Below are 18,192 nucleotides of genomic sequence, written 5' to 3'. Positions count from 1 at the left end.
ATGCAACATTTGTCAGTGAGTCCCTTACTGGCTCTCTCTCGGGCCACTCTGTGGCTATCTTAGATGCTGTCCACAAGTCACTTGGGCCCACAATATCAAATACAATATTTAAATCAGTCCACAAAACTTTAGAGATTTAGACAAACCGTTTTGCCTCTTTCCCGTTTGGTGAAATACTTTTGCCCACCCACAAACGGGTAAATTGGTGGTAGGAGTGGGAAACAACAGAATCCATAGTCAGCTTCACAAGTAGCCCTCGCTGATACAACACCTGCAGCATGTGCTGTATTTGTTCAGAGTAGGGTGTACCACAGTGGTATTGTAAATGCGCCATCACACAAACCCCGAGGATGGGCCGGAGAAGTGGGAGTGACAGGTCTTTTTTTTTCTGTGTTGTGTCTCTAGTCACTTCTTACTGCTGATGCCCTCACTGTTATGGTAAATATGGTCTTTTATAATGTAATTTTTCGAAGGAGTGTAAATGTTACCCCATTAGCAGGAGATGCTGTAATTTGTACCTGAAAGGCTGTCCTTGCCCTTTCACTCACTGGGCTGTTTATTCTGTGACTGCATAAAAGAAAAAAAAGCCAGCTAACGGGAACTAAATTTGATTTTGCATCTTACAACTCTGCGCTATAGCCTTATGGCACAAGATACTACATTGTCTGTTTTTATTAGCCAATATGATGTTGCATTGTGTGATTTTAGTTTTGCTTTTAACAGTTTCGTTATGGGCTCAAACCCCCAGCATGCAATAGGCTGTTGGCTCGAACTCCAGAATTGGCTGAATGTGTTATACAAACATGACATGGAGTCACTTGTCAGCTGTGTTTTCAAATTTTAGAAAAACAGTGCACTGCTCCCTCCTTCAGAGGACTGGTATGGCTAGAGTAGCATCAGCACATACTATTTCAATCACAGGACAGGTACAAGTTGGGCAGCAGCAGCAGGGCCGGACTGGCCGTAGCTGGCACCAGGCAATCCCCTGGTGCGCCGCACGGGTGGGGGCCGGTTTTGGGCCCCTGGGGGCCGTTTTTGTTACAGGGCCGTTTTTGCAGCGTAGCTGCGAAATTGACCCTGTATCAAAATCGGCCGAAAACCGGCCCTTGCAAAGAGCTCGGCGGCACCCCCAAGCCCCGGGGGGCCGGCTGAGCACTTTGCCAGGGCCGGTTTTGGTTCCCAGTCCGGCCCAGAGCAGCAGCGCAAACTTCGCTGCCTCACAGATTAGGGACAGCATGGCAGTAGCCAGGGCCGGACTGGCCGTAGCGGGCACCGGGCAATCCCCCGGTACGCCGCACGGGTGGGGCGCGGTTTTGGGCCCTTGGGGGCCGATTTTGTTATAGGGCCATTTTTGCAGCATTGCTGCAAAATCGGGCCTGTAAGAAAATCGGCTGAAAAACGGCCCTGGCAAAGAGCTCGGCGGCACCCCAAACCCCCCCGCGGGAGGGGGGGGGGGGCGGCCGAGCACTTTGCCAGGGCCGGTTTTGGTTCCCAGTCCGGCCCTGGCAGTAGCAAAGCAAGCTTCCCTCTCTCACAGAAGGCAGTATGTGCAATCTTGCATTTCCCGCAGAATTGATCTAGCAGGGCAGATTTGTGCAAGCTTTCATTGCCCACAGAACATGTACATGTCAGTGTACATGACATGTAGCTTATAGACATATTTCTAGAATGTGAGCCTAATTCACTTAGAGGAATGTACAGGCGAATGAGTGTGTGAATATGTGAGTTCTGACAGCATTCTCACTTAGGTGATATTCCACGCCAGCACCCTGAAAATCCTGCTGGTGTCACTCAGTCACCTGCAGTTTGTGTTGACTTTTTTGTTTTCCATGGATTTGAAAAATTGCAGTAACCTAGTAGGTCAGTGTGCACGAGCCTCACAACAGCCTAAATAACTCTGCTGTAGACCAGTGTTTCTAAACTGTGGGTTGCGATTCACTGGTGTGTCGTGAGCTGTTTTTGGTGAACCACAAAAGTCCAAGCTGTAAATAAAGATGACTTTAAATTCTGCATTTACCTAGTCATATGTGCCGTCCTTGAAAGAACAGAGGACAAATGTCAAGCTACAATTTTCTGCTTATATTTTTTTTAACATTGTGACTGATGCATACAAACTGATCTCACTTTGCAGTCAGAGAAAGAAAAGTAAAGTGAATTATGTGACAATCATGCTTGGTACAAACTATGAAAGGAATGGCTGTAGGATTCCATTATTTTAGTAACTCACAACAAATTTGAAATACCTGTAAATGAACTTTACACATTCAACATTTAGGAAAGCAAAAATAAAGAACGTTTTTTGTAATTTTGAAGTGTTATAAAACAGAACAAATAAAAGCACTTTACTGCACAAGTCATAAATGTTCACTGAAGCCCGATTTCCTTCCACAGGTAAACATTGGTATGTAATCTAGTGTTATCAGTGAAGCTGTTGTACAGTCGTAGGACAGTCTAGTGGTCCGAGGGGCGGAGTAGAGGGGTGGAGAGGAAAGGGAGGAGCTAGATGGGACGGCGGGCAGTTAGGGAAAGGTGAAGGAAGAGAGAAGACGTGCGAATAAAGATCCTGTACATAGACCACGGTGTCTGTCGTTATTTGGCCCGATAGACACGACAGCTGGCAACGAGGGTGGGATGCATGTGATGCTCCCCTGAACCCGGAGAAGACCGTGGTCTGCACCCTGGCCGAGGCGCAAGAGGAGACGCCTGAAAGCGGCCCTTCCGGAGCGCGACCGGAACCTGTGCGGGATCAAAGGCCCTGTGAGAGCGGGACGAAAGTGAGAGCCCAGCCCCGAGCCTGACCCCTGCTGCGTGTGTTAGAGAGCAGCGCTAACCGGAGAGAAGAAAATCCGCCGTACGAAGGTGAGCCCCCAGTGTGAAGCCGGAGCCTCGTGCGCGTGCAAACAAGGGAGCGACAGCAACTGCGTGTGCTCACCTGGAATGAGGAAGGCCCAGGGAGCGAGTGAGTGAAGCTGCCAGCAGCGCTCTGCAAGGGAAGGAATCCGGGGGATGATTCAGCCTCGGGTCAAGCACCGCGTGTAGAATCAGCCCGGCGGCCATCTTTAAACCAGGCGGCCACCATAGGACAGAGCTCTGCAAACAGGTTGGCGGCCATCTTGGAGTCAAGCGCCAAACAAACCCAAGCAAAGGCAACAAAAAAAAAAAACCAAAAAAAAGAAGCACGAGCTAGAGCAAGCGAGCAAGAAGAGAAACATAAGCACCAGCAAGCTGTAGAGACCCCACAAACTCGTACCACACAAGATGTCGAACCAAGGATCGCCTGCATGCCAAGAGGTGAAGCCCGTCGTGATGGGACTATCTCACCTGCGTCCTCCAGAGCCTCTAGCGCTGGTGGTCGGGAGCAGCATGGGCCCCCGCTGGGAGGAGTGGATTGAAGACTTTGAAGACTACATCAAAGGCTCCAAAGTAACTGGCGATGAAGACCAAATAATCGCGCTTCGCAACCTAGCGGGAAAAGACATCAGCAAAATGATCAAGGAACTCCCGGCTGCGGATGCAGGGGCATACGCCAAGGTACGGGAGGCCCTCGACAAGAAATTCCTGCATAAGAAAAATGTGGACTACGAAAGGTATGTGTTCCAGCGGGCGCGCCAAGAAAAAGATAAGAGGATGAATACCTACATAACTGTCAAGACTTGGGAAGCAACTGCTACCATGACAAAATGCAACGTCAACCCTAGGGCTAAACAAATTAAGTATCCGCGCTGTAGACGGAAATGTTTGGCGCCCAAAATCCTGTTAAAACAATGCCTAACAATAATAAGAGACTCAGGGGTGGAAAATGGCCGCGCAAATGAGCACAGATTTAAAACAGGTGAGCGGTCTAGTGTTTCCCTTCACGCGGCAGTCAGGAGGCTCAAGGAGCGCGTTCCACAAAGGAACTGCGCACTTCAACTGTAGCCTTGGAGAGTGTGTAGTGTCACCTCATGACGCAGCGCTAATTTGTGTTTACCTCAACAATTCTGTTCATCTCAACTAGAACCCGCATGCGCAACGTGGGAGTCAACATTCCTGACAAGAGAAAACCAAGCCAAGAGAATTTTCGTGTAGCGGTTTTTGGATTCCAGATTTCCAGCAAATGGTATCGTTTGTCCTATATAGAACTATTGAGGTAACTTGTGGCGCTTCATGTTCCAGATAATTAAGTTGTGAACTTCGGAGTTTATTTTATGACTGAATAGTATTACCAAATAACGCTTCAGAAATCTGTAACAGAAAGACAATCTTATCATTGTGAGCAAGTTAATTTAGCTCTCTGGTGTGTTCATACTTATTCAAGGAATAACAGCAGTTGTCAGTTGGGTTTTAAAAGCTACAACATGTAGCGAAGGTAATTACATGAGAGATCACTAACATATGCCAATTAGAATTAGTCGGTATAGGAATGTTATTAAAGACTGTTGTTTTCCCCTAGATACAGATGCCGATTAACACCAAATAAATATAAAAACAGAAGAGAGAAGCTACAGCCAGAGGTCTACAGGGTAAATTTAATGACATGGTTAGACATTAAGCATATAAAGAGTGTGGGTGGTTTTTACATTGTGTCTTTCATATCCAGGTGCAGCAAGAGGATCCACCCAGACCATTGTGTGAAGACCTACCATCTTCAGAGGCTGTCTCTCTTGTTTCTTATCTACTTCCCCTTTCCCCCCTGCTTTAGTTACTACCTTGAGTAGTCTCGGGTGGTGCCTGAGGTGGAGGGGCGTTGGGACCATCATCGGCTCCTGTGGATCCTTGGTACTCTGACAGATTGAAGTGCCTTTAATCCACCTGAGTCGATATGGCTGAGGGTTTTGATTTAAAGGCCTTGGCAGGAGTGCTTGAAGGTTTACAAAACCAGTTGACACAATCAGCCGATGAAAATCGGAGTCTTAGGGATGAGATAAGAAGGTCCCAACAGGAGACACACCAAATTAAATTGAAAATGGAAGAGTTCCTACGCCATTACCAAGTTTAGAAGCTAATCGCGGGGCAGCGACAGAGGTAGCCACACAAGTTATTCATTCGGTAGCTCCTATTGTACCGTTAGCTAATCCTGAAAGGTTCAATGGGGATCCACATAATGCGCAGATATTCCTGACCCAGTGTTCATTGCACTTTTTGTGTAGGTCGGTAGTTTTTAAGGAAGAGCAGGCTAAAGTTGCAATTGTGCTGTCCTACTTGAGTGGTGATGCTGCCGCCTGGTCCATGCCTTTGATCTCTCGTAATGACCCAGCCCTGTACAACTACGAGCTTTTTAAGAAGGAGTTCCTGAGAATTTTCGACAGAAGAACCGCCAACCAAGCTACAGACAATGAACTGCTGGATTTGAAGCAAGGAAGTCGTGATCTGGTAGCATATATTGCTCAATTTAATAAACTAATTGTGGAAACCAACTGGCCTGAGGATAAACGTTCAGCTTTATTCTATCGAGGTCTAAAGGACGAATTAAAGGACGCCTTAGCTCAAATACCCAAGAGACCTCAAGAGATATCAGAGTTGATAGATCTAGTTCTTCAAATCGATCATCGACTATTGGAAAGGCATTCAGAAAAGAAGAAGGAGTTTCGGTCTTTTGTTCCCCGCTTGGACCGCATCAAAACAGACAGTAACAAGACTGAAACAGTCAGTGGAGAGGAACCTATGCAAATTGGGTCTATAAGAGGGCCTCTTACTAAGGAAGAGCGAGAGAAAAGACGAACTAAAAACTTATGCATGTATTGTGGAGATTCAGGACATTTTGTAAAAGACTGCCACAAAAAGCCCAAGACAAACGTGGGGTTAAAAGACAGATCCCATCAGTAGAGGGGGTTGCCCTGGTGGGAAATAAAGAACAGTCAACTCCGGAACACCAACAATTAGTTAATACTTTACAATCAGCAGCTCCGCATTTAATAGTCTCTTTTACCATAAAATTTGGACACAAGGAAGTTCCTGGTTGATTCTGGGGCAACAGGAAATTTTTGTGACCTGAGCTATGCAAAAGAAATAGGAGTAAGAGCAATCAAAAAGAAGAATTTCGAAGTGGTTAAGTCAGTGGATGGTTCAAACTTAACTTCAGGCCCCATTACTGATGAAACGGAAACTTTAGAGTTAGTTGGGTTACAGAGTCATCGAGAATATATTAGATTCAACCTCATAGACGCTCCACAATTTCAGTTAATACTGGGATTACCATGGTTGACTGAGCACAACCCCACTATTGACTGGGAAAGAAGAACAGTCAAAATGGACTCTGAGCATTGTATCAAGAATTGTTTCCCAGGAACAAAAAAACAGTCAGAAGGGACACCAGCTACAGAATTGGCTCAACTCATCAATTGCGTGTGTGTTGTAAATACCCAAGAAATTCCAGTAGAATACCAAGACTTGGCCAGTGTATTCGACAAAAGAAATGCGGAGAAGCTTCCACCACATCGGGAGTATGACTGCAAGATTGAGTTAGAGCCTGGTGCAGTATTGCCGTGTAGTCGAATTTACGCCTTGACAGAAGCAGAAAATGTCTATCTCAAGGAGTACCTAGACGAATTTCTGAAGATCGGTTTTATCAGACCTTCTCAATCACCAGTGTCATCGCCGCTATTTTTTCGACCCAAAAAAGATGGAACTCTACGCACCTGTATCGATTACAGAGCATTGAATCAGGTAACGGTGAAGAATCGATACCCGTTACCACTTATATCACCACTTCTGGATCAGGTCAAAAGAGCTAAGGTTTTCACCAAACTTGATTTACGTGGAGCTCATCACTTGGTGAGAGTGGCCGAAGGTGATGAGTGGAAAACAGCCTTCAGGACTAAATATGGCCTTTTCGAGTATCAGGTGATGCCATATGGACTAAGTAATGCTCCCGCAGCTTTTCAACATCTGGTAAATGATGTTCTTCGAGAATTTCTGGATCGAGTGGCAGTTGTCTATATAGATGACATCCTGATTTTCTCAAACACCATAGAGGATCATGTAAAACATGTAAGAGCAGTTTTACAAAAGTTACTAGAGAATCATCTATTTGTCAAACTGGAAAAGTGTTCCTTCCATGTTGAGCGTGTGGAGTTCCTTGGCTTCATCATATCTGCTGAAGGAGTAGCTATGGATCCCGCTAAAGTGCAAGTCATACAAGATTGGTCTTCACCCAAGAACATAAAGGAAATACAAAGCTTCCTTGGCTTTGCCAATTTTTATCGAAGATTTATTCCAGACTTTTCTGCCAAAGTATCTCCTATCACTCAACTTTTGAAGAAGGGGAAGAAATTTGATTGGTCCAATGAGGCTGAACAAGCGTTTCAATTTCTAAAAAAAACTTTCATTACAGCCCCAATTTTGATGCATCCCGATCCGGAACAGGCCTTTTACGTGGAAACAGATGCGTCCGATTTCGCTACAGGAGGGATCCTGTCACAAAGGGACAAACAAACGGGTCAACTTCATCCAGTGGCATTTAGATCAAGGAAACTGTCAGAACCGGAACTCAACTATTCAATTGCAGACAAAGAGCTGTTGGCAGTAAAAGAAGCCTTCCAAGATTGGCGACACTATCTGTTGGGAGCCAAGCATTGCGTAACTGTGTTCACAGATCACCGTAACTTACAGTTTTTAAAGTCAGCCAAGACCCTTACGCCACGGCAATTGAGATGGTCTTTGTACTTTTCAGATTTCAATTTTGTGATCACCTACAAACCGGGAGCGAAAAATGGGAAAGCAGATGCCTTATCTAGATTGAATGCACCTGAAGAAGTGAGAGCCACTAAGGCGGAACCCATTATTCCATTGGACAAGATTATTGGCACGGTCCATCTTGAAGAATTTGCACAGGAAATCCAAGAGAAGTGTCCAGACAGCATTTGGAAAGACTGGGTAGGTGAGGACGACAGGAAAACTATAACAGGAGGTCTCCCGTATTATGATGGAAAATTGTATCTGCCCACCGAAGATTTGCAGACGAAAGCTCTTAAGGAATGTCACGACGATCGGTTGGCAGGTCACAAGGGCATCAAGAAAACTTTAGAGTTGATTGGAAGAAATTTTTGGTGGCCTGGCATGGCGGCTCAGGTGGGACAGTACGTTTCAACTTGTGAAACCTGTATAAAAGGGAAACCAAGTAGGCAGGCCCCTCAGGGATTATTGCAACCCCTGCCTAATGCACCTTATACTTGGCATACTGTGTCTTTAGATCTGATAGTGGATCTACCAGCTAGTCAAGGACATACAGTCATATTGGTATTAGTGGATTCATTTTCCAAAATGAGCCATTTCATTCCATTAAAGAAAACACCCACCGCCCCACAACTAGTTCAGATATTTAATCAACACATAGTTCGGGCACATGGGATTCCACAAATAATCATTTCAGACAGGGGAACCCAATTCATTTCCAAATTCTGGAAAACCTTTATGCACAGCTTAGGGGTCGACACGAGGTTCTCCACCAGTTATCATCCTGAAACCGATGGACAGACGGAGAGAGTCAAACAGGAGTTGGAGCAATACCTGAGGCTTTATTTGTTGGAACAGGATGAGAACTGGTCGGATCTTTTGTGGACAGCCCAGTTTGCCTACAATAATGCAGTACATGACTCAACGGGGTATTCACCGTTCTATTTGAATTCTGGAAGACACCCTGATTTTATGGTCGGGAAAAAACATGATATGGTGCCTGCCGTCACTGATGTGGTGAAGGAGTTGAAGAACTCTTATAAAAAGGCTCAAGCAAACTTACTTAAGGCAAAACAATCCTACAAAAGACAGGCAGATAAGAAGAGACGGGTGGGCACCAAGTTTGTGGTGGGAGATCAGGTCTGGTTGTCCACTAAGCACTTAAGATTAAAAGTGAATAGGAAGTTTCAGCCCAGATTCCTCGGTCCCTTTAAGGTTCAAAAGATAATAAATCCAGTAGTGGTGAGGCTACAATTACCCAAACAGTTAAAAATCCATCCCGCCTTTCATGTATCATTGCTAAAAAAGAATCCACTCAATGCAAGGTTAAAACCAAACCCAACCGCAGTTAGAGTTGAGTCAGGAGAAGAATTTGAGGTTAGTAGAATTGTAGACTCTAAAGTCTCCAGAAACAAATTGTACTATTTGGTTGAGTGGAAAGGGTTTGGGCCAGAGGAAAGGTCTTGGGAACCAAGTTCCAATGTACATGCACCCAAGTTAGTCAGGAATTTCCATAAAATCTATCCAACTAAACCAAAATTGGGGGAGCCCTCTTTGGAGGGAGGTACTGTCAAGACTTGGGAAGCAACTGCTACCATGACAAAATGCAACGTCAACCCTAGGGCTAAACAAATTAAGTATCCGCGCTGTAGACGGAAATGTTTGGCGCCCAAAATCCTGTTAAAACAATGCCTAACAATAATAAGAGACTCAGGGGTGGAAAATGGCCGCGCAAATGAGCACAGATTTAAAACAGGTGAGCGGTCTAGTGTTTCCCTTCACGCGGCAGTCAGGAGGCTCAAGGAGCGCGTTCCACAAAGGAACTGCGCACTTCAACTGTAGCCTTGGAGAGTGTGTAGTGTCACCTCATGACGCAGCGCTAATTTGTGTTTACCTCAACAATTCTGTTGATCTCAACTAGAACCCGCATGCGCAACGTGGGAGTCAACATTCCTGACAAGAGAAAACCAAGCCAAGAGAATTTTCGTGTAGCGGTTTTTGGATTCCAGATTTCCAGCAAATGGTATCGTTTGTCCTATATAGAACTATTGAGGTAACTTGTGGCGCTTCATGTTCCAGTTAATTAAGTTGTGAACTTCGGAGTTTATTTTATGACTGAATAGTATTACCAAATAACGCTTCAGAAATCTGTAACAGAAAGACAATCTTATCATCGTGAGCAAGTTAATTTAGCTCTCTGGTGTGTTCATACTTATTCAAGGAATAACAGCAGTTGTCAGTTGGGTTTTAAAAGCTACAACATGTAGCGAAGGTAATTACATGAGAGATCACTAACATATGCCAATTAGAATTAGTCGGTATAGGAATGTTATTAAAGGCTGTTGTTTTCCCCTAGATACAGATGCCGATTAACACCAAATAAATATAAAAACAGAAGAGAGAAGCTACAGCCAGAGGTCTACAGGGTAAATTTAATGACATGGTTAGACATTAAGCATATAAAGAGTGTGGGTGGTTTTTACATTGTGTCTTTCATATCCAGGTGCAGCAAGAGGATCCACCCAGACCATTGTGTGAAGACCTACCATCTTCAGAGGCTGTCTCTCTTGTTTCTTATCCACTTCCCCTTTCCCCCCTGCTTTAGTTACTACCTTGAGTATTCTCGGGTGGTGCCTGAGGTGAAGGGGCGTTGGGACCATCATCGGCTCCTGTGGATCCTTGGTACTCTGACAATAACACGACTGCGCAGACTAGCGCGACATTGTAATTTTGAAGCGTTCTCGACGGATGATACCATACGACTGCGCGTCATTGATGGCTGCCTGTCCGAGACCCTTCGGAGGAAGTTATTGAAGAAAAGTCACACCCTCGACTAGATCGAAGAAATGACGAGGGTGCATGATCAAGTTGAGGAACAGGCCAAGACCATCGAAGCAGGGAGTACAGAACGCAGAGAACAGATATGCCAGGTGCGAACCAGCCGGCCCCGCTGAGGGTCCCGAGAGCACAGACGTCACACCCGGCCGCCATCGCGCCGCCGCCATTCGGGACGTCGACGGCCAGACTCAGGGAGGAGAAGCAAGCGCCATGACCCCGTGCGAAAGACACCAGCACGAAGATGCTATAGATGCGGGTATGATTTCCCACACACCGGAGAATGTCCAGCCATGGGACAGCAATGTCGCAAGTGTGGCCGAAGCAACCACTTTGAGGCCATGTGCGGAGAGTATCGCCGCGAGAAGGAAAAGGATAGACCCGAGTCATCGCGAGGCGACTCCCACCGGCACCACGCACGAGTGGTGCGTGACCGCCCAAGGTCGTCGTCAAGGTCTTCGCAGTCCAGCGGGGAGTCGCGGACATCGCGATGGTCGAGGAAGTCGCCGTCGCGGGATTCCAGATCGACATCCGAGGAACGAGACTACTCTGTGGAGTATGCAAACATGATCGCTGACCCAGATCAGCTCAAGAAATATCCCCGACTGGACATCAGCGTCGGTGAACACAACACAAAGTTCGTAATGGACAGTGGGGCGTCACTAAACTACCTCCCAGTGACTGAATACAATAAGATGAATCCCCGTCCTCGACTGAGCCCCGCGCACGTCCGTGTCTACACCTGGATGTCCAGGAAGCCACTTCCGTGCCTCGGGAAGTTCTCAACCACACTACGACACAAAACAACATCTGTCCCTGCTGTGATACACGTCATAGAAGGACCGGAGGCCGACTGCCTCCTTAGTCTGCCGACGGCCGAACGTCTCCGGCTAGTGGAAGTCCTATACCGCGTCAGCAATGACAGTGATATTGTCCACAAGTTCCCGAAGCTGTTCATGGGGCTGGGGAAAATGAACAGAAACCAGATACGTCTTCACATCAATGAACAGGTCCGGCCAGTCGCCCAGCACCCCCGGAAGGTGCCATTCCATCTTCAGCAAGCCGTGGAGGATTAACTGCAAGACCTCCTGCAAGCTGACATCATTGAACGTACGGAGGGTCCCACGCCATGGGTGTCGCCCGTAGTGATCGTCCCAAAGAAAGGGACTCCAGGGAAGGTACGGCTGTGTGTGGACATGCGGATGCCCAATACCGCTATCGAAAGAGAGCGTCACCCAGGCCCACACTTAAGTGACATGATAGCCGCGCTGAATGGTGCTTGAGTATTCTCCAAGCTGGACCTCAATAAAGGGTACCACCAGTTGGAACTCCATGACAGCTCTCGGTATATTACAACCTTTGCGACGCACCTGGGGTTATACAGATACAAGAGGTTGAATTTTGGAATTTCCTCGGCCGCTGAAATATTCCAAGAAGCGATTCGGCAAACCATTCACCATATCCCCAACACACTGAACTACAGTGATGACATCCTAGTGTATGGGGCAAATGTCCAAGACCATGACACGGCCTTAGATCGAGTCTGTCACGCCCTCCTAGAGGCAAACCTAACACTCAACAAAGAGAAATGTGAACTGCATCAATCGAAGCTGAAATTCTTCGGGCACATCTTTTCAGGGGCTGGGATGAAGCCTGACCCGGACAAAGTGAGCACGCTAAACGACACCAAAAGCCCGCGGGATGTCAGCGATGTGAGATCCTTCCTGGGCATGGCGAGCTACTGCTCAAGGTACATCAAAGACTATGCCACACTAAGTCACCCACTCCGAACCCTGACCAAACAAGGGCAGAAATTCGAATGGACCTCTGAGTGCGAGCAAGCCTTCCAAGAGATTAAACAAGCGGTCGGAGCAGCCGAGAGCCTAGCCTATTTCAACCCCAGCCGCAAGACAGAAATCACAGTAGATGCTAGCCCGGTCGGTCTAGGGGCCATCCTAGCCCAATACGACGATGACACTGATCGACGCCACATAGTGGCCCATGCCAGCTGGAGTCTCTCCGACACAGAAAAAGCGTACTCACAACCGGAGAAGGAAAGCCTTGCGGTCGTATGGGCCTGTGAACACTTCCACGTGTTCATATATGGGAAGCATTTCACCTTAGTGACGGACCACCAAGCGCTAGTCACCATCTTTGGCAATCCACGCTCCAAAATGCCGCCTCGCATCGAACGATGGGGACTTCGGTTGCAGGAGTACACTTACACCATTGTACACAAGCCAGGAAAGTCAGCCAACCCTGCTGACTACATGTCGCGTCACCCGAAGCCATCCCAATCCTCCAGACCGTCAGTTGCTGAGGAATATGTTCACTTTGTGGTGGACCAGGCGCGGCCACCGGCTGTCCCCCTGGATGTCATCCAACAAGCCACCTCGCAAGATGAGACATTACAGAGAGTGATTCGCAAGGTTCAGGCACACCGATGGCGGCACGAAGATACCGAGGAAGGGAGTGATCTGGTGACGAGGCAAGAACTGCAGGCGTTCAGGAACGTGAGCGAGGAGCTGTCTGTCACCTCAGAGGGTCTGCTACTGCGAGACCACCGCATCGTCATTCCCAGTCTACTGCGCCAAGGAGTCATCAACTTGGCGCATGAAAGTCACCGAGGGGTAGTTGCGACCAAGAGGGCCCTCCGTGAGCGTGTCTGGTTCCCCTCTCTCGACAGGATGGTGGAACTCACCCTGAAAGACTGTCCGCAGTGCCAGGTGGTGGGGCAGGGAGACCCTCCGGCCCCACTCCAGATGACGCCACTACCATCGGGTGTGTGGCGCGAGCTAGCCATGGACTTCTATGGCCCCATGCAATCGGGCAAGTATGTTCTAGTGGTGATTGATTAATACTCGCGTTTCCCCATTGCTCAGTTTGTGTCGTCTACCAGCGCAGCCGCGACCATTCCAGTGCTAGATGAAGTCTTTGCAGCCTGGGGTGTGCCTACAGAACTGAAAACGGACAATGGCCCACCTTTCAACAGTCAGGAGTTTGGGGAGTTCATAAGACTCATGGATATTCGACACCGGCGGATAACCCCGCTATGGCCACAAGCCAACGGCACGGTCAAGAGGTTCATGGCCACTCTCAAGAAAATGTTCCAACAGGCCACGTTGGACAAAAGAGATCTGCAAACAGCCCTCAATGACGTACTCCGGTCATACCGGACGACGCCCCATGCCACCACGGGCAAATGTCCTGCGACGCTCATGTTAGGACGTCCTGCTCGGACAAGGATACCTACCTGGGAAGGGGCCCTTCGACCAGTATCACCCAACCGCATACATCAGGAAGTAAGGGTCGCAGACAGAGCCCGCAAAGACAGTATGAAAGCGTATGCTGATGGCAGGAGACGTGCACGGTCACTCTCACTTCGGAAAGGGGACTGTGTGATAGTCAAGCAGGAGCAGAGCAGAAAGACTGACAGCAGGTTCATGGCGGAACCCCTGACCGTCATCCGACAAAAGGGCACCATGCTGACCGCAGAATCAGACAACAGGCGCATCACCCGCAATGTGTCGCACTTTCACAAATGTAGTCCTGCCCTACAGGAAGCCTTTGGGTCCCAAGCAGTGACACCGAGGACTGAGCAGATTGAGGAACGAGCCGAGGGTGCCACAAGCCTGGAAAGGGGAGAACGGGGCACCCCGAGAGGTGAGGCAGAAAGTCGGTCTCTCAGACCCCGACAAACAATTCAACGGCCCAAAAGGTTAATTGAAGAGATGTAACACAGTGTTTCTTTATTCTGTTAACAAAGGGGGAGATGTACAGTCGTAGGACAGTCTAGTGGTCCGAGGGGCGGAGTAGAGGGGTGGAGAGGAAAGGGAGGAGCTTGATGGGACGGCGGGCAGTTAGGGAAAGGTGAAGGAAGAGAGAAGACGTGCGAATAAAGATCCTGTACATAGACCACGGTGTCTGTCGTTATTTGGCCCGATAGACACGACAGCTGTATGTTTGTGCAAATTTAGTGCCCATTTCCATGGAAAATGTGCAGTCTATAAATGATAATGCACTACCTCACAATGCTTCGGTTACATTGAAAAATCTTCCACCTCGTGGCTAGGTAGGTCGCAAAATGATGTCCTTCTAAAAAGTGTGTCGTGACTAAGAGCATTTTGGGACGCACTGCTCTAGAGAGACAGGCACACTCTTCGAAAAGGTTCTCTATGCACGTGCATCAGGTTCTGTGCGATGAAATCCCAGCCTCGGTGCTGCACCTGTTCAAAATGTTGAGGGCCACCAGTGTACAGCTGTATTTTTAATTATCAAGCAGACTTTCTGTTTATTTTACTGTTGATGACCAAAAACCGATGTATGCGCTGCTGTTCTAAGCCGCCTTACATTTTTATTTTTTTATGTAGGAGAAGTATTGCTACATCTGCCCAGATATCGTGAAAGAATTCACAAAGTATGATGGCGATCCTTGCAGATGGCTGAAGCAGTACACGGGCACACATTCTATCAACAAGACTCCCTTTGTTGTAGATGTAGGCTATGAACGGTTCTTGGGGCCTGAAATTTTCTTCCATCCCGAGGTAAGGAAAGACTTTTTGTTTTTCTTTATAATGTGAAGTGTAATAGCCGTCTGTATGTTTGGGCACATGCCCTGCATGGAAACATAGAGCGCGCGGGCTGCCAGCATTCTGACTTGAGCGTCTGTTTGCTGTGATCGTTGTTGACTCTGACATGAGGAAATGAAGTGCAATATCGCCACCTAGAGGCAACCGAAATGTGCCTGAACCACCTAAGGAAAAAAGTTGGAATGTCATCTACCTACCACTGTGTTAAACAAGCTGTGCGAACAGCCTGTGCTAACAGAACGTGCTTGGGATTTTTATTTTTGTGCATAATTATTTGTTTCTACTAAAATCAAAACTTTTTTTCTGTGTAACCATTTCCTGTTGATTTCAAGCGCCAATAGGAACTGGAAAACGAAAGCTTGTTTTAAATGTGCTTAATGCTTGTTGATCACTCGTTTAAGATGTGTATTAATTATTTTTGGAAAAACTATATGAAACACGGCTGATATACACATGAAGTCCCAACATTAATGTTATTTGCCTACTATGTAAAAATACATGGGTTAAAACCTTAAAATGATCTGTTTTATAAGGCAGCTCAGGTTATTGCTGACAAGTACACAGAAATGTAAAACGATGCGAGGCTCTAATCAATAAGGGTGGACAAGCTTAGAATGCTTATCAGTAATCCTCATTACACCAGGGGCTCATGCTACAAAAAGTGGCCAGCTAGAATTTTCTCCTGTTTCTTTCACACCTGGGGCACTCTGGTATTGTAGAAGGGACTGAAGATGCTTATGCATAAAGCGCCTGGATACCCTTGGGGTAGCAGATGCGCTATACAAGTTTGCCTTACATTACATTACATTACATGTGGCCACAATACGTATTGCTCCAGTGCATATTTAGCGCTGGCATGATAACAGTGGGGCATTACCTCATTTGCATGGGGGCATGGCTTCCTTTAATGAGCGAACACTTTGCATTTGCACCGAGCCTTAGATGTGGCGTAAAGCCCTTAGAGAGAACCCCTACTGAGGGGGCGGTGGGCTTAAGGGTGAGTGGAACACCCCAAGCATCCTCCTTTGAAATAGGGGCCAGTCTGCCTTCAGTGAAAGACAAAGCCGCTCAGTCTTCACAAAGCACTCTCTTCAGCTGAGGCGACAATTATCAGGATTTGCTCCTGCGCTGTGCCGTGCACCCACCAAAGACTGTTTGGTCTGTGCCTGGGCGACAAGTTGAGGGTGTTCTGCTGCACTAACATAGACTGTACTCCTGTTTTTTTTCATTTGGGCCCAGGTCTTCTGCTTTTCCTCAGAGTGCTGTCAGATGTGTCCGCACCTCCGGACATGAACTTTAGGTCTGATTTAGAGCAGTGGCCGCTCCTCCGCTAAGGTGGAGAGGCGTCGACCCACTGCTTTGAAGCAGTGTAAGAAACGAAAAATAAAATGATAATAACTCGATGGTATTATCATTTTACTTTGTTCTGCTGTGGCAGCTTGGCGGGGCTACTCTGCTCACAGAGCAGGGCAGGGGGAGGAGTATGGGCACACTGAAGTTTACATGCCGCTTTGGCCGGTGCGAGAGGGCCGGCCAGTCATGCGCACTTAGCCTGCTCTCCTCTGGGACTAGATTACAGACTGGGTGGAGAATATGCCCAAGACTCCAGTCCCAGGCCGTGGATCGGCGCTCAGACCAATAACGATGCTGCATTGCAGCGTTGTGATTGGCTCAGGGGATCCTGGATATGCTTCCTGTTTGTCGACTCCGGCCCGACGAGGAGGAGAGATGATGTGGGAAAGACGTAGCAGGGGGTCAGTGTACTTTTCTTTTTTATCTTTTTTAGACCCCCTTACCCCCTTCACCTACCGCCAACCCAGCTCTGTGCCGTCCACCACTGATTTAGAGTGTGGTGGCCAGGCTTTGCTCCGTCGGGGGAAAGGAGTGCCTATACTCCACATTCAGAGATATCCTCTGGATTTCTCTGAAGATTGTCAGGTAAAAACAAAAACAAGTTAAAAGTTTAGCGGGCGACCGTAGGATTTGACGGAGCCACCCATCAAGCTTATACCTCATTGACAGGAACCGTCATGATGCTGGTTCCTGTCAATGACTAAAGTTGTCCAGAAGGTTGATGGACAACTCTTATTAAAGAGTACAGATACTCCATAAGGGAGACAAAGTGTTTAATCTCTAAATCAGGCCTGTTGTTTTTTTCAAAAACAAAATCCCAGAGCAGGATTTGGTTTTTTTAAAAAAAATGACCCCCACACCATGGGAAATTACTCCCTTGGTGTGGGGGTCATTAAAACGTTTTTCACTATCCCTTAATGGCAGGTTTTCCACAGCAGTAAGGGGGAGAGTGAAAACTGGCCATTTGAACACTCACACTAAAACTCTGTGTCAAGAGTAGTATGTCAGTAATGGTGCCAGAGTAGACTCTGCCGCTGAAACACGCAAGGTACGTTGTAATGTAAATCAGTAGAGAGGACCAACAAGGGTACTCCATCACCACTGCGACATAGTATTCTCTCTACCGAACTCTAAATCAAGGACTGTATCTTAAAGCTGTAAAAAACACATAATGAAAACATCTTTGTAACCCTTTCTCCTCAGGTGTCTATATTATGGAGATCAATCATCTACTCTTTGGGGAAAATGTAATCAAGTTGTGCATCAAGGTTGCGTCACTTTTATGGAGCAACCCCAATATGTGAGAAATTGGGTTGTTGGTTGACTGGGTGTGAGCCCTGGCTAAGCAACAGCCACAATTACTAGCAGGGTGAACCAAAAAAAAGTCACCAAATTAACCTGTGCTTAACTATGGGTAGCTTGGCACAAAAAGCAGTCAGGCTAAACTTAGAGGCAATTTGTAAAGTATTTATGCAGCACACATACAGTCATAAAGTGAAAACACAACACAAGCAAAATTCCACACCAATTTAGAAAAAATAGAGTACATTTTCATAAATTTTTTTGACACCAAAACAACAAAAATCCAATCAATAGAACCGAGGATATGAATTTTTAAAGTTTTTAGTAAAAACTAGTGCCTAAAAGATCTTAGCATCAACTGTGGACATCTAGTAGCGCAAGACCTGGTCAAAGTCGAAAAATGGGGCTGACCATGATGGAGCGTGTGTCAAGTACAATAAGTGGATTGGGCCCGATCGGA

General features: G+C 47.1%; 1 protein-coding gene across 1 annotated transcript in view; it reads left to right on the top strand.

The window, feature by feature from the left end:
• The window catches only part of ACTR3B (actin related protein 3B), a 490,971-nt gene that overhangs the window by 405,245 nt on the left and 67,534 nt on the right, over positions 1-18,192 (top strand). The window contains exon 8 of the mRNA XM_085632001.1: positions 14,859-15,032. Coding sequence (XP_085488127.1) covers positions 14,859-15,032 — 174 coding nt within the window. The remainder of the gene's footprint in view (positions 1-14,858; positions 15,033-18,192) is intronic.

Source organism: Triturus cristatus, chromosome 10 (genome assembly GCF_964204655.1).
Source record: "Triturus cristatus chromosome 10, aTriCri1.1, whole genome shotgun sequence".
NCBI lineage: Eukaryota > Metazoa > Chordata > Amphibia > Caudata > Salamandridae > Triturus > Triturus cristatus.
Note: the sequence above shows the minus strand (reverse complement) of the source record. Positions and strands in the feature narration are given on the sequence as shown.